Genomic DNA, 21,581 nt, shown 5'->3' on the forward strand with positions numbered 1-21,581 from the left:
TCCTTTACTTGGCCAACTTTGTTTGTAGGCTAGTGCATTATGAGGAGATCCCTCTCGCAAATTAGGAAAAAAAAAAGTTTGATATTGGAACTTGGTATATTCTAACATTGAGAATTTACATTATTATCTCTAAAGAACCAATAACATTGACATGATCATTTATTATTTAAAATTTAAGTTTCATTTTTTATCCGTGCACATTAGGTGAGTTGAGAAATCCACTCAGCATACGTTTTATGTGTTGAATCAATAAGAATACTAGCTATGCAGACAGCATGAACAGAATCGGGTAAACCCTCGATTTGTAAACTACGTTAATTAGGTAAACAAGGCTGAACAGTCATTCGTGACAAGCTCGTATGAGAAGGTGTTGGAAGGAAGAATCGAATTCCTGATGATTGATCAATCGTTTACCTACTCGACCAACTCGTATACCCTCTTTGAGGAGTCTTATATATATGAGTTCTTTACGGTTTTGGTTATTTATGTCGTTAAATTTTAGTTTAGTCTTATATTTTCCTATTGATACTCACGGGAAATTTAGGATCCGATTCCAGCAAGCGTCACTAGTCTAGACGAAGGCTTCGAAATTGTTTTGAGCCTGAAATCACGAATAAGACTGTTAGAAGGAGGCCAGGAGGGTGTCCCGGCGTAGCCTCCCCGACGCTCAAGTGAGAAACTGGGGATATAAGTAGAGAGCAGCTAAGGATGCTGCTGAAAACAATATAATAAATTAATTAAACACTCAAACCTGGTATTTATAGAGAAATACATGGGCCCGTCATGAGCCTGTCTTCCATTCGAGCTAGGGATGGGCTAGGGGTAGTGGGCCCATCCATGGGTGTAATGTCATCGTCACATAGGAGTGTTACACCAATGTGAAGTCACAAAAAAAAACATTTCAAGGATGAACGACACGGTTGAAAACCATTATTGCACCAAGTAAATCGACTACATAACCAAAAATATAATTTTCTAATGTTAAAATTTAAGAAACTTTGTTAAATCCTATGTTAAATTGGGTAATGGTCCAGATTTGCAATATATTGCTGGAAAGTGGTAACGTGGAGAAAACGAAGGTTTGTAGTTTACGGGCGGATTTACGTAGGAAGAAGACAAATGGAAAGGTCCATACATCTTCGAGAAGAATACTTTGTTAATAGATTTTTTCTGTTTGGATAGATTGTATTCACACTCCGACGTTATCTCCGTCCTCTCTTCTTTTTAACTAGTTATTTTTGTAGATGTGGTGCATGTGTATAGTCTGATTATCAGACGTTATCTTCGTCCATTTTTCAGACGTTATCTTCATCCTCTCTTTTTTTTAACTAGTTACTTTGCACATGCAGTACGTGTGTGTACAGTTTTTTTTTTATAATTATCGAGATAATAAAGTGAAATTTGACAAATTATCTAGCGATTAAATTGATATTTGAATGGTGAAATTAAAAAAAAAACAAAAATATGATATTGGTATTACTTATCTTCAAAATTAGGAAAAAAAATTGGTGTCCATTATATATATATATATATATATATATATACACTCACATAACTGCTTATTGGCATGCTGTGCGTGATATAAATTAAAATATTGTTCATTAAGTAATTTTTCTTTATAGATTATGTTCTATTAAAATTCAAAGCTATATAAAATTAAATTTTGTAAAGTTTTTTTTATATATATTGAAAGGGTTATTGATCATAAACATACATGAAATTAATATGTTTTGTGTATCAGAAGTTTAGTTGAAACGTCAACTACTCGTTTTTCTTTAGAATACACTAGAATTTTTTTCTACTCTAGTCTCGACCGATACACACGCATGCATATAAAATATTTTGACATCATTTTAAAAATAAAACAATCAACTATTTTTGATAATTCAAAGGAAAGAATTCCAAACATAAAATCGTCAAACGTTTAACCAAACCTAAACTTAGCAATATTTCAAAATAAGGCTAACTCTAACAATCTCTCATAAACCACTCAAAATCAATCATAAAAGTGGTAAAAATCCTTAACGTAAACTTTAAATCATAAGTGCAGAAAACTAGCGCTGGTCCTCGGGTTATGTGCACCTTCAGTCCAGTAAGATCAACCATCAAGTCTCTCAACATCAATAACATGCTCACCTGCATCGATTACACCTAGTGAGTCTATTGACTCAGCAAACTATAACCATAATAGCGAGTAATACGTATACAATCACATGTAACAGTGAAAATATTTTTACTTAACATAACATTTCATGATCATGCATAAAAATAAACATTTTCCTTTTATCATAAACATATTTCATTTCATCGTATACGTATATATTTTTCCTTTTCGTTGAATTCAGATCGTTAATTGTGATTTTCGTATTAGCTGAAGGTTGATGGATCCATCTACGTGTAACCATAGTACTGGGAGGCGGGGACATCAGCGACACTCTCATCCGTTAACTGAGCATTGGCCTTACAACATTTCATATTTTCATCACTTTAAAAAATTAATGCATAAAATAATCATTTTTCTTTTTAAACCAAGCATGCAACATATCTTTTAGAGTTAATGTTTCATCATAAATTTCCATAAACATTTAAAATAATCATATTAACATATTTTACAGCATTCAGGGCACTGCCAGGACGCCTAACATTTACCAGGTGTAAAATGAACGTTTTATCCCTAGAAGCATAATTTTTCGTATTTATCCTTAGACCTTGAAACGACGTCCCAAATCATTCCAAACTTAACATATGACCTTAAAATACTCCCATAAATATTCCTTAGACAAAAAATTATGCTCTTCGACTAATTTCCCAAATCGTTTTGAAGCTTAGACGTACATCCCGATTCTGACTCGTATTGACTCGAAACTTAACCAAACTTGAACCAAAGTTTAATAACACCTAAATAAACCATATTCAATACAAATCAATCCACCTAACACCCTCGGAATTGCCTTGCAATCCTACTGAATTTCTGCCATTTATTTTCGAAAAACCTAGTCTAACTTGCCATGCATCCCTTTGCTCCTAGGCCTAAAGAAACTCGACCAGCCCATAGTTTACCACCCTAAGATTCTACTGGACCCCTATGCACTCTACTGGACCGAGATGAGAAGCCTAAACCCACAGCCCCTAAATCTCGTCCAAACGCATGCACCTGTTTCCCCCCAAACCTGTCCAAGCAGGGCCGATCCTAACAATATTTGGGCATGAGTCTAACTTTTAAAAACAGGCCTCTGAATCATAATGTGTGTTCATATTTTTTTAGTTCCATAGCAATTTTTCAAATTAAATCAATACGTCAAAGACAATATAAAAACTAAATGAATAAAAATATCAAACATGTCCAAAACGATCACTAAAAAACAACCCGCCTAACAGTTTTAGAGTTAAAAATACTAATCAAGTCTGTATAATCAAGTTTTTCAGTAATTTCTTTCTCAATCGATAACATAGCCAATCCATTCAATCTTTCTTGTGACATGGTTGATCGGAGAAAAGTTTTGATGAGCTTTAAATTTGAGAAACTTTGCTCTGCACTTAATTCAATGAACAATTTAATAAATAAATGACAAAGAATTCAAATACAATCCACTTATTTTTTTATGGGAGCAATTCACTTACACTATCCCAGTCTATCTATTTATTTACGTACTTATTGTCATATTACTGTTATTGCTACATAGAGATTCGAGAAAAAATATCATACAAATACATTATTAATCCTAAATTGTAATCGCATGATATGCTTGTAAATTTTTGGTGCCACGCATACTAGATATCAAGTATTAACTACGAACACACACAAGTTTGCTGCAGTTGTACGCTGCAATAACAGGAATAAAATATATTCCACAAAAATCCAATCATCTGGGATCCTTTGTTAGAAGGTAAATATGAAGCAGTTTAACCTTTTTCATATACAGATGGAAACTACCAAGAAAGTAAATACAGAGGAAGACAAATAGCTCGTACGAAGAAAGAAAACTTGTCATACGTGAGGCGAAACAGAAAACATGAGCAAACAGAGACAACAGAGTCTGAGAAAGACTCGTGACCAAAATTTCGAGAAAAAATACTTTGAATTAAAACAGAAAATACATTACACATTGAAAGCCGGATAAGCATTACATCTACCAAAATTTCAGCCAAAAGCGTAGATTATAGATACCACATAAAGCCCCGAAGAAAATAAAAAACTTCAATAAAAAATTAGAAGCCCGAACAAATCAAATGCGAGAAAATAGACTTACAGCTCCTCACGAGTCTTTCAATCAAGCCTAGAGACGACGCAACGACTAGAGTCGATTAGGGTTTGTCTGCAGATGAATATTGGGGAAGATTGGGGAATAAATCGATAACAGGCTAAGTAAGTTCCATTTAATAAATACTTAGTTTTGGGCTATCTATTAACTATTATTATATAATAATTTTTTTAAAAAATTTTTGGGCCCCAAAAAAGAGATGTGCCTGAGTCATTGGACTCATTTGACTCTTAATAAGCACGGCCCTGCGTCCAAGTGCATGCACATTGACCTTGCCCTTTGAGCCACACTAATGCCGCCATATTAGGAACATCATGCAGCCCACTTAAATCTACTGAAACCTCCCTAACCGTAGCTAGTAGTCGTGACCCTCGAAGACTCCTAGTCGAAGAGTCATTGTCCTTAAGGAGTCTATTTTCGTTCTACATGCATCACCCTACTGTCCAGCCCTTTAACCTTCATCTATGGCCCCTAAAACATATTGAAAAACACCCCTTCAAGTTCTCATACCATGACAGTCCCTTTGTGCATCATTAGAAAGAGTTTTATATCATCAAAACATGAGTTATATGCATGTATGTCCATAAAAACGAAATTAAAACTTGTGCAACATATTTTTCATGTAAAGTTAATCAAATATACATAATATGGTGTGAAATATATTTGAAAGAAAGTTAAGGCGTGCCTTTGCGTGTATTACGCTCGAAAATCAACTTGCGATGTGAGGAATGTTGGCAGAGAGACGGGGGAGGAAGCTTGATAAATTTTTTCTTCAAACCTTGCATAAATTTCCTTCCAATTTGTGTGGTGTGTGTTGCTGATAGAGAAGAAGAATCCTTGTTGCTTAGGGGTGAGAGGCGTGAGTTTATTAAAGGGGGTTGGGGAGGGTTTGTTAGCTTTCATGTTAATTAAAACTCATGGTGCAAGCCTGGGCTCATTAGCCAAATATAATAGGCTCATTAAGGCCATTAGTTATTATTTAAAATATTTTGTTTAAGAAAGGTTATGAAATTAATAGCCGAGTTCTCAGAAAGTCCCTATTTTTATTGAAAATCGAATACCATTTAAAAATACGACTCGGCGTATTAAAACACCTCAAAACACCTCATTGTCAAAAATTTCATTTTAAATACACCCCACATTAAAAAATTAAAAATAATTATTTAATAAAATATTTTCTCTTCCATGGTCCCCGGTATCCGTTCTTCGATCGCGTCTCGAATAACATTTAAAACATAGTTTTATGCATTCTAATAGAAAACATATTTTAAATATGTAAACATGCCTATCATATTCAATTCATGCAATTAAAACAATTTAATTACAATACATAAGAAATTTGATAACTTGCATGCATGTGGTTCATGTGGAATTTCAAATTTTCGGGATGTTACATTAGTGTTGTGGTTTGGTTGTCAATACGAGAGCTCAACATGCAACAAAATTAATTATTGACACAAATTCACTAGAAAAATATGTAAATCGTTTACACCAAAACAATACTAGTGAGTATAATAAAACTAAATTCCTCGACACTCCAAAGAATTAAAATGAATTAAAATAAACCAAACTAAAAACTATATGCATAAACCGAAGTTGCTTAAAACAAATAAAAGAACACTATTCGATCAACACTATGCGTCCGTTAGACATGTCAAAACGGACTGGCGGAGCGGAGCGGGCTAGCCCGCCATAAATGGCCACCCCAGCCCAACCCACCTTGGGCCCGGATTATGCTGGCCGACTCGCTTATTTTTTTAAGAAAAAAATGCTACAAAGTATCATATTAAACATAGAAGAAATATATATTTCAGTCAAATAGTTTCATAAAATACTTAAAAACATTGAAATAAGAAATTAAGAAAGCATGCAACATAATCCATAAAAGTGTAAAGTGCTTAAACCAAACATGAAGAAATTAAACAAATACTATAAAGTCAATTCTCATTAAATTCTATTCAATCTTGAGCTTCTACATTAGCACAGAGATTCAGATTTTACCAGAGTGAATGATGGAGGCGAGGCATAGGAGAAAGATAAGGAAAAAATAATATAAAAGAGTGATGGAGACGCATGAGACTTAGTTCAATTTTTATATAAAACTTAAAAATATAAAATTCTACCCTAATTTGGCGGGCTAGCCCTCCCCGTTTAGGCTCTCGCAACCCAAACGATCTGCTATTTTATCAATCCAACCCACTCAATTTTTATAGCGGGGCGGGCAAGCCCGACGTGCCTGACCCAATTTGACAAGTCTAGCTCCAGTGTTGTTCTTCAAGTGTGTTCAACACCAATCAGCAACACGGTATAAACGTGATTCGATCACTCAAATTCTTCACACGAAAATCTCCAATACTAAACTTGTGCAAGTTTAGAAAAACTCTAGCATCTGCGTAAAAAATCCCTCCCAAAGTCGTCTCTCCATATTTCTCATATTTAGATCTTCATATCTTGACCTAATTATCTTTCCATAGATCAAATACTACAAGCATGAAATCATTAGTTTATTAGGAATAAAACTCTATTCAAATCTAAAATATTATATTTTAGGGATAAATACAAAAAACAAATCATGTAGGATAAATGTCAATATTAAATTATCTAGGAATAAATCTCATTATTAGATCAAACCAATTTAGTCTAGAAATGCGAACTCTTATTTTTCAATTTAAATAAAAGACAAGGATTAATTCAGAATAAAATATTCATTTCAATCTACCTTTTTTTATATTTCTAGACACAATATTCTAAAAACGACACACATGATCATCTTCGCATTCACTGTAACTCCCCTTGAGCAAAAGAATATCTCTCCCTGAATAAGCGAGTTAGCACAGTTTATGAGATATGTGTTATTGACAGTGTTGTCAACACGAGTGCAAAGCATATTGCAAAACATAGAAACAAAAGAGAGTTTTATACCACCTCGAACCCAAGAACCAACTCAAACTTAGTAGGGTGACAAATTAAAACAACAAGATGAAACAAACAAAAAACAAATTAGAATCAGACTTGTCCATCAGTCTCCTCGACAAGGTCCTCTGCAGCTTCTGCATCATCATCATCATATTTATTTTTATCAGCCTCAGCACCAGTTGTTGTTTTTGGTGCTTCCCATTTGTGTCCAGAATGGACTGCAACTTCCAGGAGCAATCTGTATTCATCTATCTGATCTTCATAGTCGGCGATCAATTCCTTAGCATTTTGAATTTGCTTCAGCTCAAAGTCGATTTGTGCCTGCAAAACAGAAGGAAACACAAGAAGATAACTCTGCGGTGTTTTAGTGGAGGAGGAGGCGATGTTGCCAGCATCAGTGGCAACACCAGCTTCAGACTAAGGAAGGTTTAGTTTCCTATTTCCCTTGAAATAGAAAGGAGCAACATATTCTACAATGTTTTTGTGATGGAGGATTGGGAAAATGGTAAAGTATACATACCTTGAGAAGGTGTGGCTTGATGTAAAGGAGATTGATGAGGCAATTTTCAGAAACTGAGACGATATCACAAAGGCGATGTAATCAGCCATGATACGGGACATGGGATCTGCGTGAGTGGTTGAGTAGTTGTCTCAAAGTGAAGGAGGATCGGTTGTGAAATCAGTGAAAAATTTGAGGATTTTTGGGGAAGAAGACAAGGAAGAAGTTTGGAAGCATGATATTGTGAACTACAATGCATTTTTTTCTTTTTCTCCTCCTCCTCCTCATATATGTCGTATTAGGAATTTGTGCCAACTTGTAAATGGGCCAATACAACATATTTGAGTTATTAAACATAGAAAATTTGCGAGTAGTTGTCTCAAAGTGAAAGAGAATCGGTTGTGAAAGCAGCGAAGAATTGGAGGATTTTGGGGGAAGAAGACAAGGTGGAAGTTTGAAAAGCATGGTGTTGTGAACTACACTGCTTTTTTTTTTTTCTCATCATCCTCCTCATATATATCGTATTGTGAATTTGGACCAACTTGTAAATTGGCCAATGCAATATATTTGAATTATTAAACATAGCCAATTTGACCCATCATGGGCTACGGGGGGCATTTGTTACACTTGAAATCCAGTAAAGCCCATCAGACATGAAGGACTACATGTTGCTAAGGCCATGAGAGATATAGTTTGTCCGAGAAAAAACACGATGGAAGAGTTGATCCACGACGCATCATGGATGATCGTGGAATGTGGCTAGAACTGCTCCGTGGAGTGTAACAAAAACAGAAAGAATAATCTGAATAGGGTCACAAAAACAAACATTCAACAAAGCAGCAGCAAATCTTATTCAATTTCTCTCTATATTTTATCTGCATATTTCCCGATTTGCAGCATCCTAGTTTTTTTAGATTTTGGCATATTCCTCCAACTTTCTTGTAAAAATGTCATTCATGTTCATAACAATGTAATTAAATTTGATGTTGTTTGATACCCATGGATGGGTCCATTACCCCTGGCTCATCCTTAGCCCAAGTGGACGACAGACCCATCATGCCTTGTTTCGAATTTTGTTTTTCCCGTGTCTTGATTTCATGTTGCGATATTTCACTTTTGAATTCATATTATATGTATATTTCGATATTCTTGTGGTCCTCACATGCTGAGTGTTTTCTCCAAACACTCACACCCCTTACTTCCTTCTCAGATAAAGGCGAAGATCAGTTGGAAGATGATGAACAACATGTGTTTTGGGGCTAGTGATCAAGTTCGAGACATGAAATTTTAAGCATCGATTTTAGTTTTATTTCCTATAAGTTATCGCTTCCGTATTTGTGTTTTACACTGTAAAAAAAGTAACTAGTTGGGTAATAGACTGGTCTTTGGCTATTTTATGTATTATGTGGCTTGTTGTTTCGTGATTATAAATTGTTAAATAACGCCGATGACGCGTCTCGGCTTCGGGTGCGTGACAATTACCGTGATAAACAATATAAACAATATGTTGCTCCCCTGGTACTTTGACTAACAATATCAACATATGTCGCTCTTCTACTATTGCGACTATAATAACAATAAATTACTGCCTAATGATCGACAACAAAAAAACATCAACAATAATAAACAACTATATATATAATGTCAAATTATCTATTTTCGGTAATTTATCATAGTTCAATTCAATAACATTCATCAATATTAAACAATAAAAAATATGTTTGTACGTTAAAACATACCTGATAATCGAGTATATATAAAATTTGACTATTTTTTTTGATCCCGAGACTTGTGAAGTATCTATATAATTCAACAATAATTATCAAATCATTGCATCATATCAACACAATCATAATACACTCAATATAAATCAAATAGCCCAACAACACTATTTCAACAAAAATACAAAAATCTATCATAAATCTTTACGTTCAACAATTAATATTCTGATGCATTTAGTTCACGATGCTAATATCAAACAATTAACTTTAAATGATAGGCTATATCGAAACATCCGCTAAGCTACAAATTTTTATATCAAAATATACTCTATATCTATACTCTGTAGACTCTAAATATATAATGTGATTTAATAACAACCGACAAACAATATCTCAATTTCAATTAACGATTAAAATTTCTCGTTATAACTAAATTAAGAATAATTTCAAGTGACCCAACTAGAATTTTCTATTCCTCGTTAAAATTATATATTATTCAATAATATTCAATTTTAGTATGATTTAACAATTTATCATATTTATTTTTAGAAATTAACGAATTCCAAACATCACTAAAAATATGGAATTTATACCTAAAATCGAATATTATACCAACGATCCCAAAACTGAAGTCGGCTTGTCGATAAGTCACAAAGTAAACAAGAAATTGAAAATTTTTATTATCTCTAATTCTCTTTTTCTCTCTGAATAGATGAGGCGAAAATCAAACATTTCATGGCCTCGTCATTTTAATTTATTTTTTTAATATTATAATATTTAATATTCAATCTTTCTAAATTCAATATATCCGTTCAGATCACTAAAACGATTGTATTTGCCAAAACTCAAAACACGAGCCTTATATATTTTTGAGTTTTCTATCTTATATTCAAATCCCAACCCAGATGGACATTATATAGATAGGGATGTCAATAGGTCCGGGTTTTACCCAGACCCGCAATGGACCCGCGTGTATGGGGTGGGTTTGGGCATACTAAATGGGTCATGAGGTGGGTCTCGAGTCCAATTTTTCAGACCCGTCCGGATATGGGGCTGGTCATGGGTCCTATAATACCCGCTATAAGGCCCGAGATGTGGATTGGTAAGCAGAACTTATTAATGCATGATTTGATGTATTTATCGAAGGGCGAGGAAGCGACGTTGCGATTCGAATTGAGTTGCAAAATATATTGTTGGGACAGCAAAGACAGTGCACCCGCGGTCGTTTAGCATAAAATGTTGAAAGTTAACAGTAGCTGGAATGCACCCGCGGTAATGAGAAGACCGCACCTGCGGTGGATGCACCGAGACAAGACCGCACCCGCGGTGCTAAACAGAGCGCACCCGCGGTACATGACTGAGCGCACCCGCGGTCGTCGCTTCTGAAACTTTGGATGTGGATCAGTATAGCAAGCGCACCCGCGGTCCAAGAGCTAGTACACCCGCGGTGAGACGTGTTACACAAAGGCGTGATCCACCTAGCATTAGACATGCATGATATATATATGCTAACAATCGATTTTATCCCTCAGAATTGGTAAGAAAGAAATTGAGGTTAGGGAGAAGTTTTCCATTCTTGATAATAGAAATTGAATTACGAGAAATCTAGTCGTCAGATTTTAAATCCGACTTCAGTACTGTGCTCCTATCGTTACAGGCTACAACTGGACGTAAGTTTTGTTACGTTTAGACATGATTTGAAATTATGATATTGTCAGAATTGAATATGATTCATATATGGTGTTTCTGATACAGTATACATCGTATAATTGAAGTCAGATTGAAAAACAGACTGTTTATGTCATTGTTATGATTTTCGGAGTTGATTTGATCGAGAGTCGATATCAGATTTGTATTATCATTGAGATTATGAGTTGTACTGATACTGTTTATGAAGTCTAGTATTGTATCTGTGATGTTGAGATTGACGGGGTTATCGAGACTGTATTGTTATACCGTCGAAACATCAGTTGATTGATATTGATCAGATTTAGTATTGATTGATAATGTACCTGTTCAATATTGTCATTATCAGATTACCTGTTGTGGGGACACGGACGCTAATTCCAATTTTAATCGTTCTTAAAATTAATCAGTCAATTATAATAAACATGGTCTAAAATTTTTTTTTAACATACAATGCAGAAACGTAAGATAAATCAATATGAAATACACATTATACATAAAAGTACAAGTCTTGTATTTCCTACAATGATTCAACTAGGTTCCACTACTATATATCAAGTGATGATTCATAGTTTACTTCTGAGCCCGGATCTCCACGCTATCTAGTCCAGCCTCGTTTTCTTCTTGACCTTGATTTTGTCCCACCTGTTGTCATGCACACATACAAACAAGACAACAACCGAATAACTCCGGTGATAATTACATTCCCAGTATAAACCAACGATACATGCAGTTATATAAAAAATGTAAAAGCATGTAAAACATGTAACAGATGTCAGTAACATGCAACAAAATCAGAAACATAATCAATATAAACTGCCAATCATACTTGTGACTCCACATCTCAGACTAAACTCAATCCTAGTCTAGGGATCCCGGTTTTCAGACGTTGGTATTCCTATATCGACCAACAGTAATAGAAGAAACTCCGATTCTATCCACGTCAATATAACCAAACATCCAGTGTCTTGACCTATCCGTCACAGAGGATGACACTATCGCCAATACACTATCTTGTGACATCGTGCAAGGTGCCCGTGGCGATCCCGCCACTATCAGGCACTTCTGTCACAAGATCACTCATCTAATCTTCATCTAAAACATGCTCTCTATAAATCAATAGAACAAGCATATCAAATCAAGTCCATGCAAATATCAATGCAATAAGGTAAAGTATGTGATTTAGGGAAAGTCGAGTCAAACCTCCATCGAGTTGTGCAATCCCAACTCAACATTAATTTATACCTTTCTCTTCTCGGTCTGACGAAGACGAAGTCCCGAATTCAACTTTGACCATACTCAATTTGATAATGACAATATTGAACAGGTACAATATCAATCAATACTAAATATGATCAATATCAATCAACTGATGTTTCGACGGTATAACAATACAGTCTCGATAACCCCGTCAATCTCAACATCACAGATATAATACTAGACTTCGTAAACAGTATCAGTACAACTCATAATCTCAATGATAATACAAATCTGATATCGACTCTCGATCAAATCAACTCCGAAAATCATAACAATGACATAAACAGTCTGTTTTTCAATCTGACTTCAATTATACGATGTCTACTGTATCAGAAACACCATATATGAATCATATTCAATTCTGACAATATCATAATTTCAAATCATGTCTAAACGTAATAAAAATTACGTCCAGTTGTAGCCTGTAACGATAGGAGCACAGTACTGTAGTCGGATTTAAAATATGACGACCAGATTTCTCGTAATTCAATTTCTATTATCAAGAATGGAAAACTTCTCCCTAACCTCAATTTCTTTCTTACCAATTCTGAGGGATAAAATCGATTGTTAGTATATATATATCATGCATGTCTAATGCTAGGTGGATCACGCCTTTGTGTAACACGTCTCACCGTGGGTGCACTAGCTTTTGGACCGCGGGTGCGCTTGCTATACTGATCCACATCCAAAGTTTCAGAAGCGACGACCGCGGGTGCGCTGATCCTACTGTAGCAGCACCGCGGGTGCGCTCTGTTTAGCACCGCGGGTGCGGCCTTGTCTCGGTGCATCCACCGCAGGTGCGGTCTTCTCATTACCGCGGGTGCAGTCCAGCTACTGTTAACTTTCAACATTTTATGCTAAACGACCGCGGGTGCACCGTCTTTGCTGTCCCAACAATATATTTTGCAACTCAATTCGAATCGCAACGTCGCTTCCTCGCCCTTCGATAAATACATCAAATCATGCATTAATAAGTTCTGCTTACCAATCCACATCTCGGGCCTTACACCCTCCCTGTACCCGCCCCATATATATGTGGATATATAAATATTCTAGGGTTTTAGTTTTATTAATTTTAATTTTTTTAGTAGCTCACCTCAACCATAACGATTTTAGCTATTCCTAAGTCAACTGTTGCATTTGAATCTGCTTTTAGCAATAGTGGAAGAATACTCGATCCTCATCTTAGTAGATTAAATATTTTCTAGTCGCTGATTTTATATTGATTTGTTTAAATTATGTTATGACTTATTTTTGGGGATGTCAAGATTTTTTTGGAGAGCTAGTAACTTTTTTTTTTATGTAATTCTTTATGTCGTGAAAATACTTTGTTTGTTATTATTAAGTGTGGTCGAAGACATTAATTAATTTTTCACAATGTTGTATTTAGAGACTTGTCTGTTTCATAATTCAGTCATGTGAAAAGAAAGATTACTTTTTTATTTTAAAAAAATTCGGGTCTCACGGGTCTCACGGTCTACCCGGCCCCGTTTCGTATTCGATATGGGGTGGGTCCGAAGTATATTTAACCAGGGTGGGCGGGTAATAGGTCAAAGTTTTTTTCATAGGGAGGGTCTTGGGTTTAGCCAAACCCGCCCCATTGACATCTCTATATATAGATACAAATATTAAATATTTTATTTTTTTAAAAAAAATTATTAATTATTTAGTAATCCAACGTTACTAAATCAACAAATTGTTATGTTTACTTCAGGACATTACATTAATGCTCTTCGAAGGTCAGACACAAAATATAAATAGAAAATAATCGAATTTGAGCAATCCAAATGCTTAACAAACATGTGATGTATCTCATATGAAAGAAAAACAAGTCTCGGCTCTCATCTTTTCCTAAATGAATAATAATTTTGTATATCATGTATAATTAGGTAGGTTATTTTCTAGACAATAACTACTCCCTTCGATAAATTCAAATTACCAATTTGAATTGTTTAGGTCAGGTCGAGTCGAGTCAAGGCGTTTTGCATACATAAATTTAATAGAAAGGTATTATGCAGGATAAAGGGTTAGTTCGGACCCTTCTTACGGATATTCTCCGGTGGTTATAATTCATTAAAAGATCACGTGTATTTTTCATGTGATGTAATGCATTGGTCTACGTGAAAGAAAAAATGAGATCACTTCAAAATTATCGGAACAGCACTTGCGATATTCACTCAAGGGTTGGGTCGATTATATGCACGTTATATGTTTGGCCAGAAAAGAGTTTTTAAAAAGAAGAGGCAAATCTACAGGGTAAGCAACCCAACATTCTGGTACAGTATTTAACAAACACAAAAACAAAGCTGAAAAGAATAAATTTACTACAAATATGGATAAAAAAGAGAGGGCAAAAGAGAGAAGAGAGAAGCGGCGGCAAGAGATCTCTCTGGCCCGTACCATCCCATATTCCGATCACCAAAGGTTAGTTAATACGAAATGCAATGCAATGCAATGAGATCTACTATTCTCTGTTTTTGTATTTGTCTTAGCCATGTTCGATCTAACCGGATCAAAGATTTGTTGATGACCATTTCAAAATTTTCTATGTCGGAAATCGAGCGTTTTATATCTATTATCCCGCGATATGTTATGTCGTTCGATCATCTCATATATACGACGTGAATAATGCGATGATTACATGATGAGGTGCGTTAGAGTTTGTGATCGGAATGGTTTTGATAAGCTTGTACAATATTGTATATGGTGCTTTCTTTCAGTTCTGTATTATATATGTAATTTTTGAATAGTGTCAAAGAACCAAGATAGAGCAGATGATTAAAAAATGAATACTTTTTGATAACCATGAATGCATACATGTTTAGATGGTGGACCTCGGACACAATTGGAGTTGTCACCGGTGCAAACAGGGGAATAGGATTCGAGATTGTGCATCAGCTCGCGTTGCACGGGTTAACCGTTATTCTGACCTCTCGGGACGAAGAGGTTGGAGAAGAAGCAGCAAAGGTCTTGCAAGAAGGAGGTCTCAATGTTGTATTCCATCAACTAGATATTGTTGATCCTTCATCAATTGAAGTTTTTACTCAATGGGTTCAAGAAAAGTATGGTGGTATTGATATTTTGGTAAAAACCCTCTTCCTAGATGTTTGTTGTCATTTACCAGAGAGTAATTTGCAGGGAAACTGCTGCTAAATTCTTCGTGGTGTGCATCATTTTTACACATCCACGCATGAAATCATCTCAAAAGTAGAGCATTCTCATATGATAAGAATACAATGATGTTTCGTTGTCTCTCTTCTTCTTCTTTTTTTAAGTAAAAATTATCTTCGATAAAACTCTGCTGATTATGTGAGGATTAGGTGAATAATGCAGGAATAAATTCCAACATGGACAACCTTGAGGAATTTGCTGAAAAAGTAATTGGTACCAACTACTTTGGGACCAAGAACATGATCAAAGCCATGATACCTATTATGAGGCCTTCAGATTCAGGTGCTCGTATCGTTAGTGTGAGTTCGCGGTTAGGAAGATTGAACGGGAAGCGAAATGTAAGTAATGGTGTTGGTCCCTTTCTCATATCCCATCCTCGTGATTGTTATAAATATCTGGTTGATTGGGCATGTAGAGAATTGGAAATCTTGATCTCCAAAAGCAACTGAAAGACGACGAGTCGCTGTCGGAGGAGCTGATCGACCAGACGATGAACATATTTCTAGAACAAGTGAAAGATGGCAGTTGGAGAGACAGCGGATGGCCTCAAGTTTTCACGGACTACTCATTGTCAAAATTAGCTGTCAACACATACACGAGGCTAATGGCAAGGATATTATCGCAACGGCCGGAAGGGCATAAGATTTATATAAATTGCTACTGCCCGGGGTGGGTGAAGACTGCAATGACTGGCTGGGCTGGTCATGTTTCACCTGAGGAAGGAGCCGACACCGCGGTGTGGCTTGCCTTGCTTCCGGATCAATTTGTGAGCGGCAAGTTTTTTTCTGAAAGGCGTGAGATTAGTTTCTGAAAGTTGTTTTTCTTCTATATACATTTTTGAGTTGCTTTTAGCAAAAATTTATGGTTAGATATTAACATGTTTTGGAATGCATTCCATAAACAACCTCTTGATTTAATGGAGGAGAAACGAGAGGGATGTCTATTTAAAATGAATATATTGATTGTAGAGTAGATCTATTGTGAGACGGTCTCACGAATCTTTATCTGTGAGACGGGTTAACACTACCGATATTCACAATAAAAAATAATACTCTTAACATAAAAAATAATATTTTTTTCATGGATAACCAAAATAAGAGATCTGTCTCATAAAATACGACTTGTGAGATCGTCTCACACAAGTTTTTACCTTGATTGTAATACTAAATTGGCTTCGGCGAGTGTTGTACTTTGGATACAAAAGGTTTTGAAGCATAAATGTGTTTTTGTTAATTAGTATGCAATTGTTCATAATATGTCCATATTCAAGTATTTTGTAAATTTTTAGTGGTTTTTTCATTCACCTTTATTTAATTTATTTGACATGTGCTTCGATAAGGTGAATGAAAAAATATATATATAATAATAATAATAATAATAATAATAATAATAATCTTTGTATTTAACCAAATAGGTAAGTGATGAATTCTTTAAATAAAAAAATGTAAATGTATTTTGTGTGTTATTATTTTTTTAAATTGATCAAATAATATTAAAGAATTAATATGAAATTATTTTAAATTAGTAGAGTTGTTCAATTTTAAAAAAAAATTATTATAAAAATGTTGAGCGACTTAAGTTTCAGCTAAAGTAGATAGATGTAAAAAATATAAATATAAAATTAAATATTTTAGACTTTATTTTTTATATAATAATATAGATATAATCTAGAAAATCTGATATTTGTTCCATAATTTTTAAAATTTCTCTGATATGTTTTTTTAAAAAAAAAACAAAACAAAAGAAAGCAAAAAGACCAAATGAAAATATTATTTGTGAAAACTTTAAATTTTAAATAATTTTGCTAAAACCTCATCCATTCTCCCCAAACTTTCTTTGAATTCAATCCACCACTCTCAGCATCAAGAAGCAAATATGAAAGAAACGAATTTCCCTCTGACAATTCGTCTCTCCCTCGCAATTTTGCTTCTCTTCCCCTCCCTTTCATCCCAATCCCCCGAACCCACGCCATGGCCTCCGCAATTCCACTCGATTCTCGTTATAAACAGCAGCAAAGGCCTCCTCCAAGTCACGGATCTTTGGTACGACTGGCCCAATGGGCGCAATTTCAACATAATCCAGCACCAGCTCGGGAAAAAGCTATACGATTTGGAATGGGATAATGGGACCTCTTATTACTACACGTTGGATGAGAATCAGGAGTGCAGCACAAGGCATTTCCCGGTCGGGATTCTCCGGCCGGATTGGCTCGATGCGGCGGAGTATGTTGGGCAGGTGGTTAAGGATGGATTCCTGTGTAATGTGTGGAAGAAGGTCGATTTTATCACCTATTACGAGGATGTTGCCACCAAAAGACCTGTTTACTGGGCTTTTTTCTCGGGTATAAGCATTCAAATCTTTAATATATTATTATATTATTATAAAAATTTGAATTTTTATTATTTTTTTATTAAATTGTCCTCATATGTCGTTATAAGTATTTTGCTATTTGCTTTAATTACATCGATGTTCAATCATTTTATTATATCTGTTGTTTTGAAACTTGGATGCTTTCTTCGGTTGTGTTAAAAAACAATCAGATTTAAATGATATGTGCTTTCAATTTACATTTTTAACTTAAATAAATTTTTGTGGATAACGATCGTTATTTTCGTTCTAATGTGAGAGTGTTGAGTTTTTTTAATCAAATGAGTTAATATACTAACGAAATCAAATTAGTGTTAATCTAATGTATATTGTTTTGATTGATCTATGTATAATTTAACGTGTTTTTAATTGTTGAGTACATAGATTTTTGTATCAATAATGATTGATTTAACTTTTTTTTTTGTACAAAAATTGAATCAAGAAGATGCTTTCATATGTATTAGATTTGTCATATTTATCATTAATAATAAATCTATCCTTAATATATATGATGTATTCTTGTCATTTTAGTTTGTTTATTTTGTTAAAATGTTCAGGAATTCAATCTTTAATATTGTCATTTCGAGTAAATTGAAATATGATGTCATTTAACTTAAAACATAATAAAGGTAAATTATTTATAACAAAATTTTCAATTTTCGTAATTCTCTTATTATAATAATTTATATTACTTCATTTCACAATATTTTTAATTAACACTCTTAATTTGTAGTGAATTTTTTTAAAATCATATTTTGATTTCATTTGGATGTGTTATATTTATCGACAAAAATTGGCTTGGTTTTTTATGCAATCACAATATAGTTCTTTTTATTATTCTTACAACGTTGATATTTTGATCATGTTTTTTTCTATTTTATAACAATTTCATATAAAGATTCCAGTAATTTGACTTAGTTTTTTTTTTTTCAATCAATACAAATTCATCAATGTGATATTGTATTGTTTCTTCATTTTTTCGAACATTTAAACTTTATATAACATGTGTTTAAATTGTTTTTTCCCGAGATTGAATATGTAAAATTGTTTAATTTATTTTCAATTATGCTAAATTGATATTATTTTTTTTAAAATAAAAAACTATATTTAACTCTTATGGTTTCTATATGTTTTAACCTTCTTTTTTTTTCAAATCATAGTTTTTCTTTTTGATTTAAAAAATGTATATATAATTACTATCATTTATTATTATTATTAAACAATTATGTAATGGTGTGAAATATTGAGTTGTCAATTGACTGATTTTTTAATAAATGTTGAAAAAATGTTATGTATTTCAAAAAATTAAAATTATGGTTATTTCTTGTGTCTTAATTCCTTTAATTCCTTTCTTTTTTCCACTCGTTTTGTTTTGAAACGTGATTGTAAATCAAAATTCCAATCAATGAATAATTGGGTTATGACATCAAAGCAAATGTCATTTTTAAAAAATAGAAACTATATAAGTAAAACATTATTTTATATTTTAAATTTGCTATATAGATACAATTTATTTTTTTCACTATTTATTATTTGTATTTAGACATTATAAAATGGACTTTTATCATCTGATTTTAAATAATTGATTCTTCTATTCCGTTTATGATTATTTGTTATTTATTCATTGAAATTTTTATTATTTTGAGACATAATTATCGAACACATTTAAAAGAAAAAATTAAATTACCATTATTTGATTTAGAGTGCTGCATAACCTAAAATATAAGCAAAACATAGACAAGTTTTAGTGTTGTATTTTTTTCATTTGTCTTGTGAAAGAATAATAATATGGAAATAACATATTTTTTGGTAGAATATATAAATACGTTGGGAAATGAAATAAATGAAAACAATGTGAGTGCAATAAGGGACTGAAATTTTTTAACGATTGCAAATTGTCTATATGTGTCCAAAAGAGAGATGTGAAAATTTATTTAAGTATGAGTTTAGTTCATTGACAGGAAAAATAAATGTTTAAACATAAAGGGAATCTTAGAGAACGAAACAAGAAACATCACAAGTTTTATTTCAAATTAGACCAATTAGTTACTTTGAACAATGATTTGTTGTCAATGGTGGTAAAAATGTAGAGAAACCAAGTGAGATTTTTAAAAAACAAGAGGAAATAAAATAAAGTAAGATTCGAAGTGTGAACTATTCAAATAAACAAAATAAGGTCATATGAAAAAATAAAGCAAGCACCAAAGAATAATTAATCAACGTCAAATTTGATGATGAAAAAAATGAAAATCAAATATGATGATGAGATTGCTAAATTTATTAGAACAAAAAGGTAGGAAAAATAGAAAATAGATGAAAAATATATTGAATGATTCATAACTCAAATAAGGGAAAAAATTGGATAAATTAAATCGTAATTGTTTGAATGATATATAAACCGTGAAATAATATTTGTTATTGAATAATTTGTAAAAAGTTATGTGTCTACATTGATTTGAAAATTTATGATTAATATTGATAGTGTACTCAAGTTCGTTACTCACGTACAATATTCGTGTTTTGTTACTAGTATAAATAAATAAATATATTTTTCCAGTTAGTTGGTCGGTGCATTGCATTGCGTCTTATTATTGGTAAATGGTAACAACGAGAGAGGAGGACTAGAACAAGTGGACTAGCCTCCACTGTACGTTTTTTTTTTTTGGGAATGTAGAGTCCAATAGATTAATCAATGATTCAATAGATTATAAACAAACCATGCACTATTGGTAAGAAGTGTTCTAAATGGTATGATTCATATCTTTTATATTTCTTAGTTTTTTTAAAAAAATTATCATTTCAAAGTTTTTATATGTTATTTAAATACACTCCATCGTAAAATCTCTATGTCGCTGAAAATCTCACACGACTGTTAACTCTCCATGTTTTTAAATTTTGAGCTCAACACACCCCTAAAAACACTTAAAGGAGCAAATATGATTGTGCTCAAGATTTGAAAACAATAAGAGGTTTTAAATAATCTTGATTTTGACCGAGTAATATATGTATATAATCTTTTTTATCAACGAATTTTTTTGCATTCGATTAAAAAAATTTGATTTCGCCCCAGAGATTTATGAAATGCAGGCATGGTGGCTCATGTAATCACATTTGAGGTTGGAAAAATACTTGATGATCCCAATTGGCAGGCCCCCGTCTATTGTTTTAAGGAAAACAGTAGCGTGACTCGATCGCCATTTGACTATTGGAGTTTGATGAGACAAATCCTCCCGAGTGTTCCTCTTGCGATTTGATTTTGGGTGTATTTCCGCAACTATATGGATGGGAAGATGTGTAATAAAGTGAGTATTTATTGATTGATAAATAACTTACTTTGTTTGTTTCATAATATGAGTATCCAAATTTATCATTACCCGTAGTTGTCGTCGCCGCCACCATCGTCAATGGATTGTTTGATATATAGCTTGCATCACAATAAATAGTATTATTTAAAGGCAAAAACTTGTGTGTGACGGTCTCACGGATCATATTTTGTGAGACGGATCTCTTATTTGGGTCATCCATGAAAAATTGTTATTTTTTATACTAAGATTTTTACTTTTTATTGTGAATAACGGGAGGGTTGACTCGTCTCACAGATAAAGATTCGTGAGACCTTCTCAAAAGAGCCCTACGCTTATTTAAATTATTGAAAACCCACTAAATTTATTAGGTTATCTTGTGATCTTTGTCGTTAAG

The 21,581-nt window shown here is 33.4% G+C and overlaps 2 protein-coding genes across 2 annotated transcripts; both read left to right on the top strand.

Annotated features, from left to right (window-relative positions):
- The first annotated feature begins 14,586 nt into the window (after positions 1-14,586).
- Positions 14,587-16,434, top strand: LOC142549339 (uncharacterized). Its single transcript, XM_075658249.1, has 4 exons — positions 14,587-14,768; positions 15,170-15,428; positions 15,665-15,853; positions 15,931-16,434. The coding sequence occupies exons 1-4, from the start codon at positions 14,677-14,679 to the stop codon at positions 16,324-16,326; spliced, it is 936 nt and encodes a 311-aa protein (XP_075514364.1). The 5' UTR covers positions 14,587-14,676; the 3' UTR covers positions 16,327-16,434.
- An 876-nt stretch (positions 16,435-17,310) lies between these two features.
- LOC142549340 (uncharacterized protein At4g14100-like) lies at positions 17,311-21,336 on the top strand. The gene is made up of 2 exons (XM_075658251.1): positions 17,311-17,856; positions 20,970-21,336. The coding sequence occupies exons 1-2, from the start codon at positions 17,391-17,393 to the stop codon at positions 21,134-21,136; spliced, it is 633 nt and encodes a 210-aa protein (XP_075514366.1). The 5' UTR covers positions 17,311-17,390; the 3' UTR covers positions 21,137-21,336.
- Positions 21,337-21,581: the final 245 nt, after the last annotated feature.

The sequence above is a fragment of the Primulina tabacum genome, chromosome 6 (genome assembly GCF_025594145.1).
Source record: "Primulina tabacum isolate GXHZ01 chromosome 6, ASM2559414v2, whole genome shotgun sequence".
NCBI classification, from domain to species: Eukaryota; Viridiplantae; Streptophyta; class Magnoliopsida; order Lamiales; family Gesneriaceae; genus Primulina; species Primulina tabacum.

Coding starts and splice junctions, on each gene's coding strand:
- LOC142549339 (XM_075658249.1), top strand. CDS start 14,677: ATGGATAAAAAAGAGAGGGCAAAAGAGAGAAGAGAGAAGCGGCGGCAA. Junction 14,769..15,169: donor CCATATTCCGATCACCAAAG/GTTAGTTAATAC, acceptor ATACATGTTTAG/ATGGTGGACCTCGGACACAA. Junction 15,429..15,664: donor ATGGTGGTATTGATATTTTG/GTAAAAACCCTC, acceptor TGTGAGGATTAG/GTGAATAATGCAGGAATAAA.
- LOC142549340 (XM_075658251.1), top strand. CDS start 17,391: ATGAAAGAAACGAATTTCCCTCTGACAATTCGTCTCTCCCTCGCAATT. Junction 17,857..20,969: donor TTACTGGGCTTTTTTCTCGG/GTATAAGCATTC, acceptor TATGAAATGCAG/GCATGGTGGCTCATGTAATC.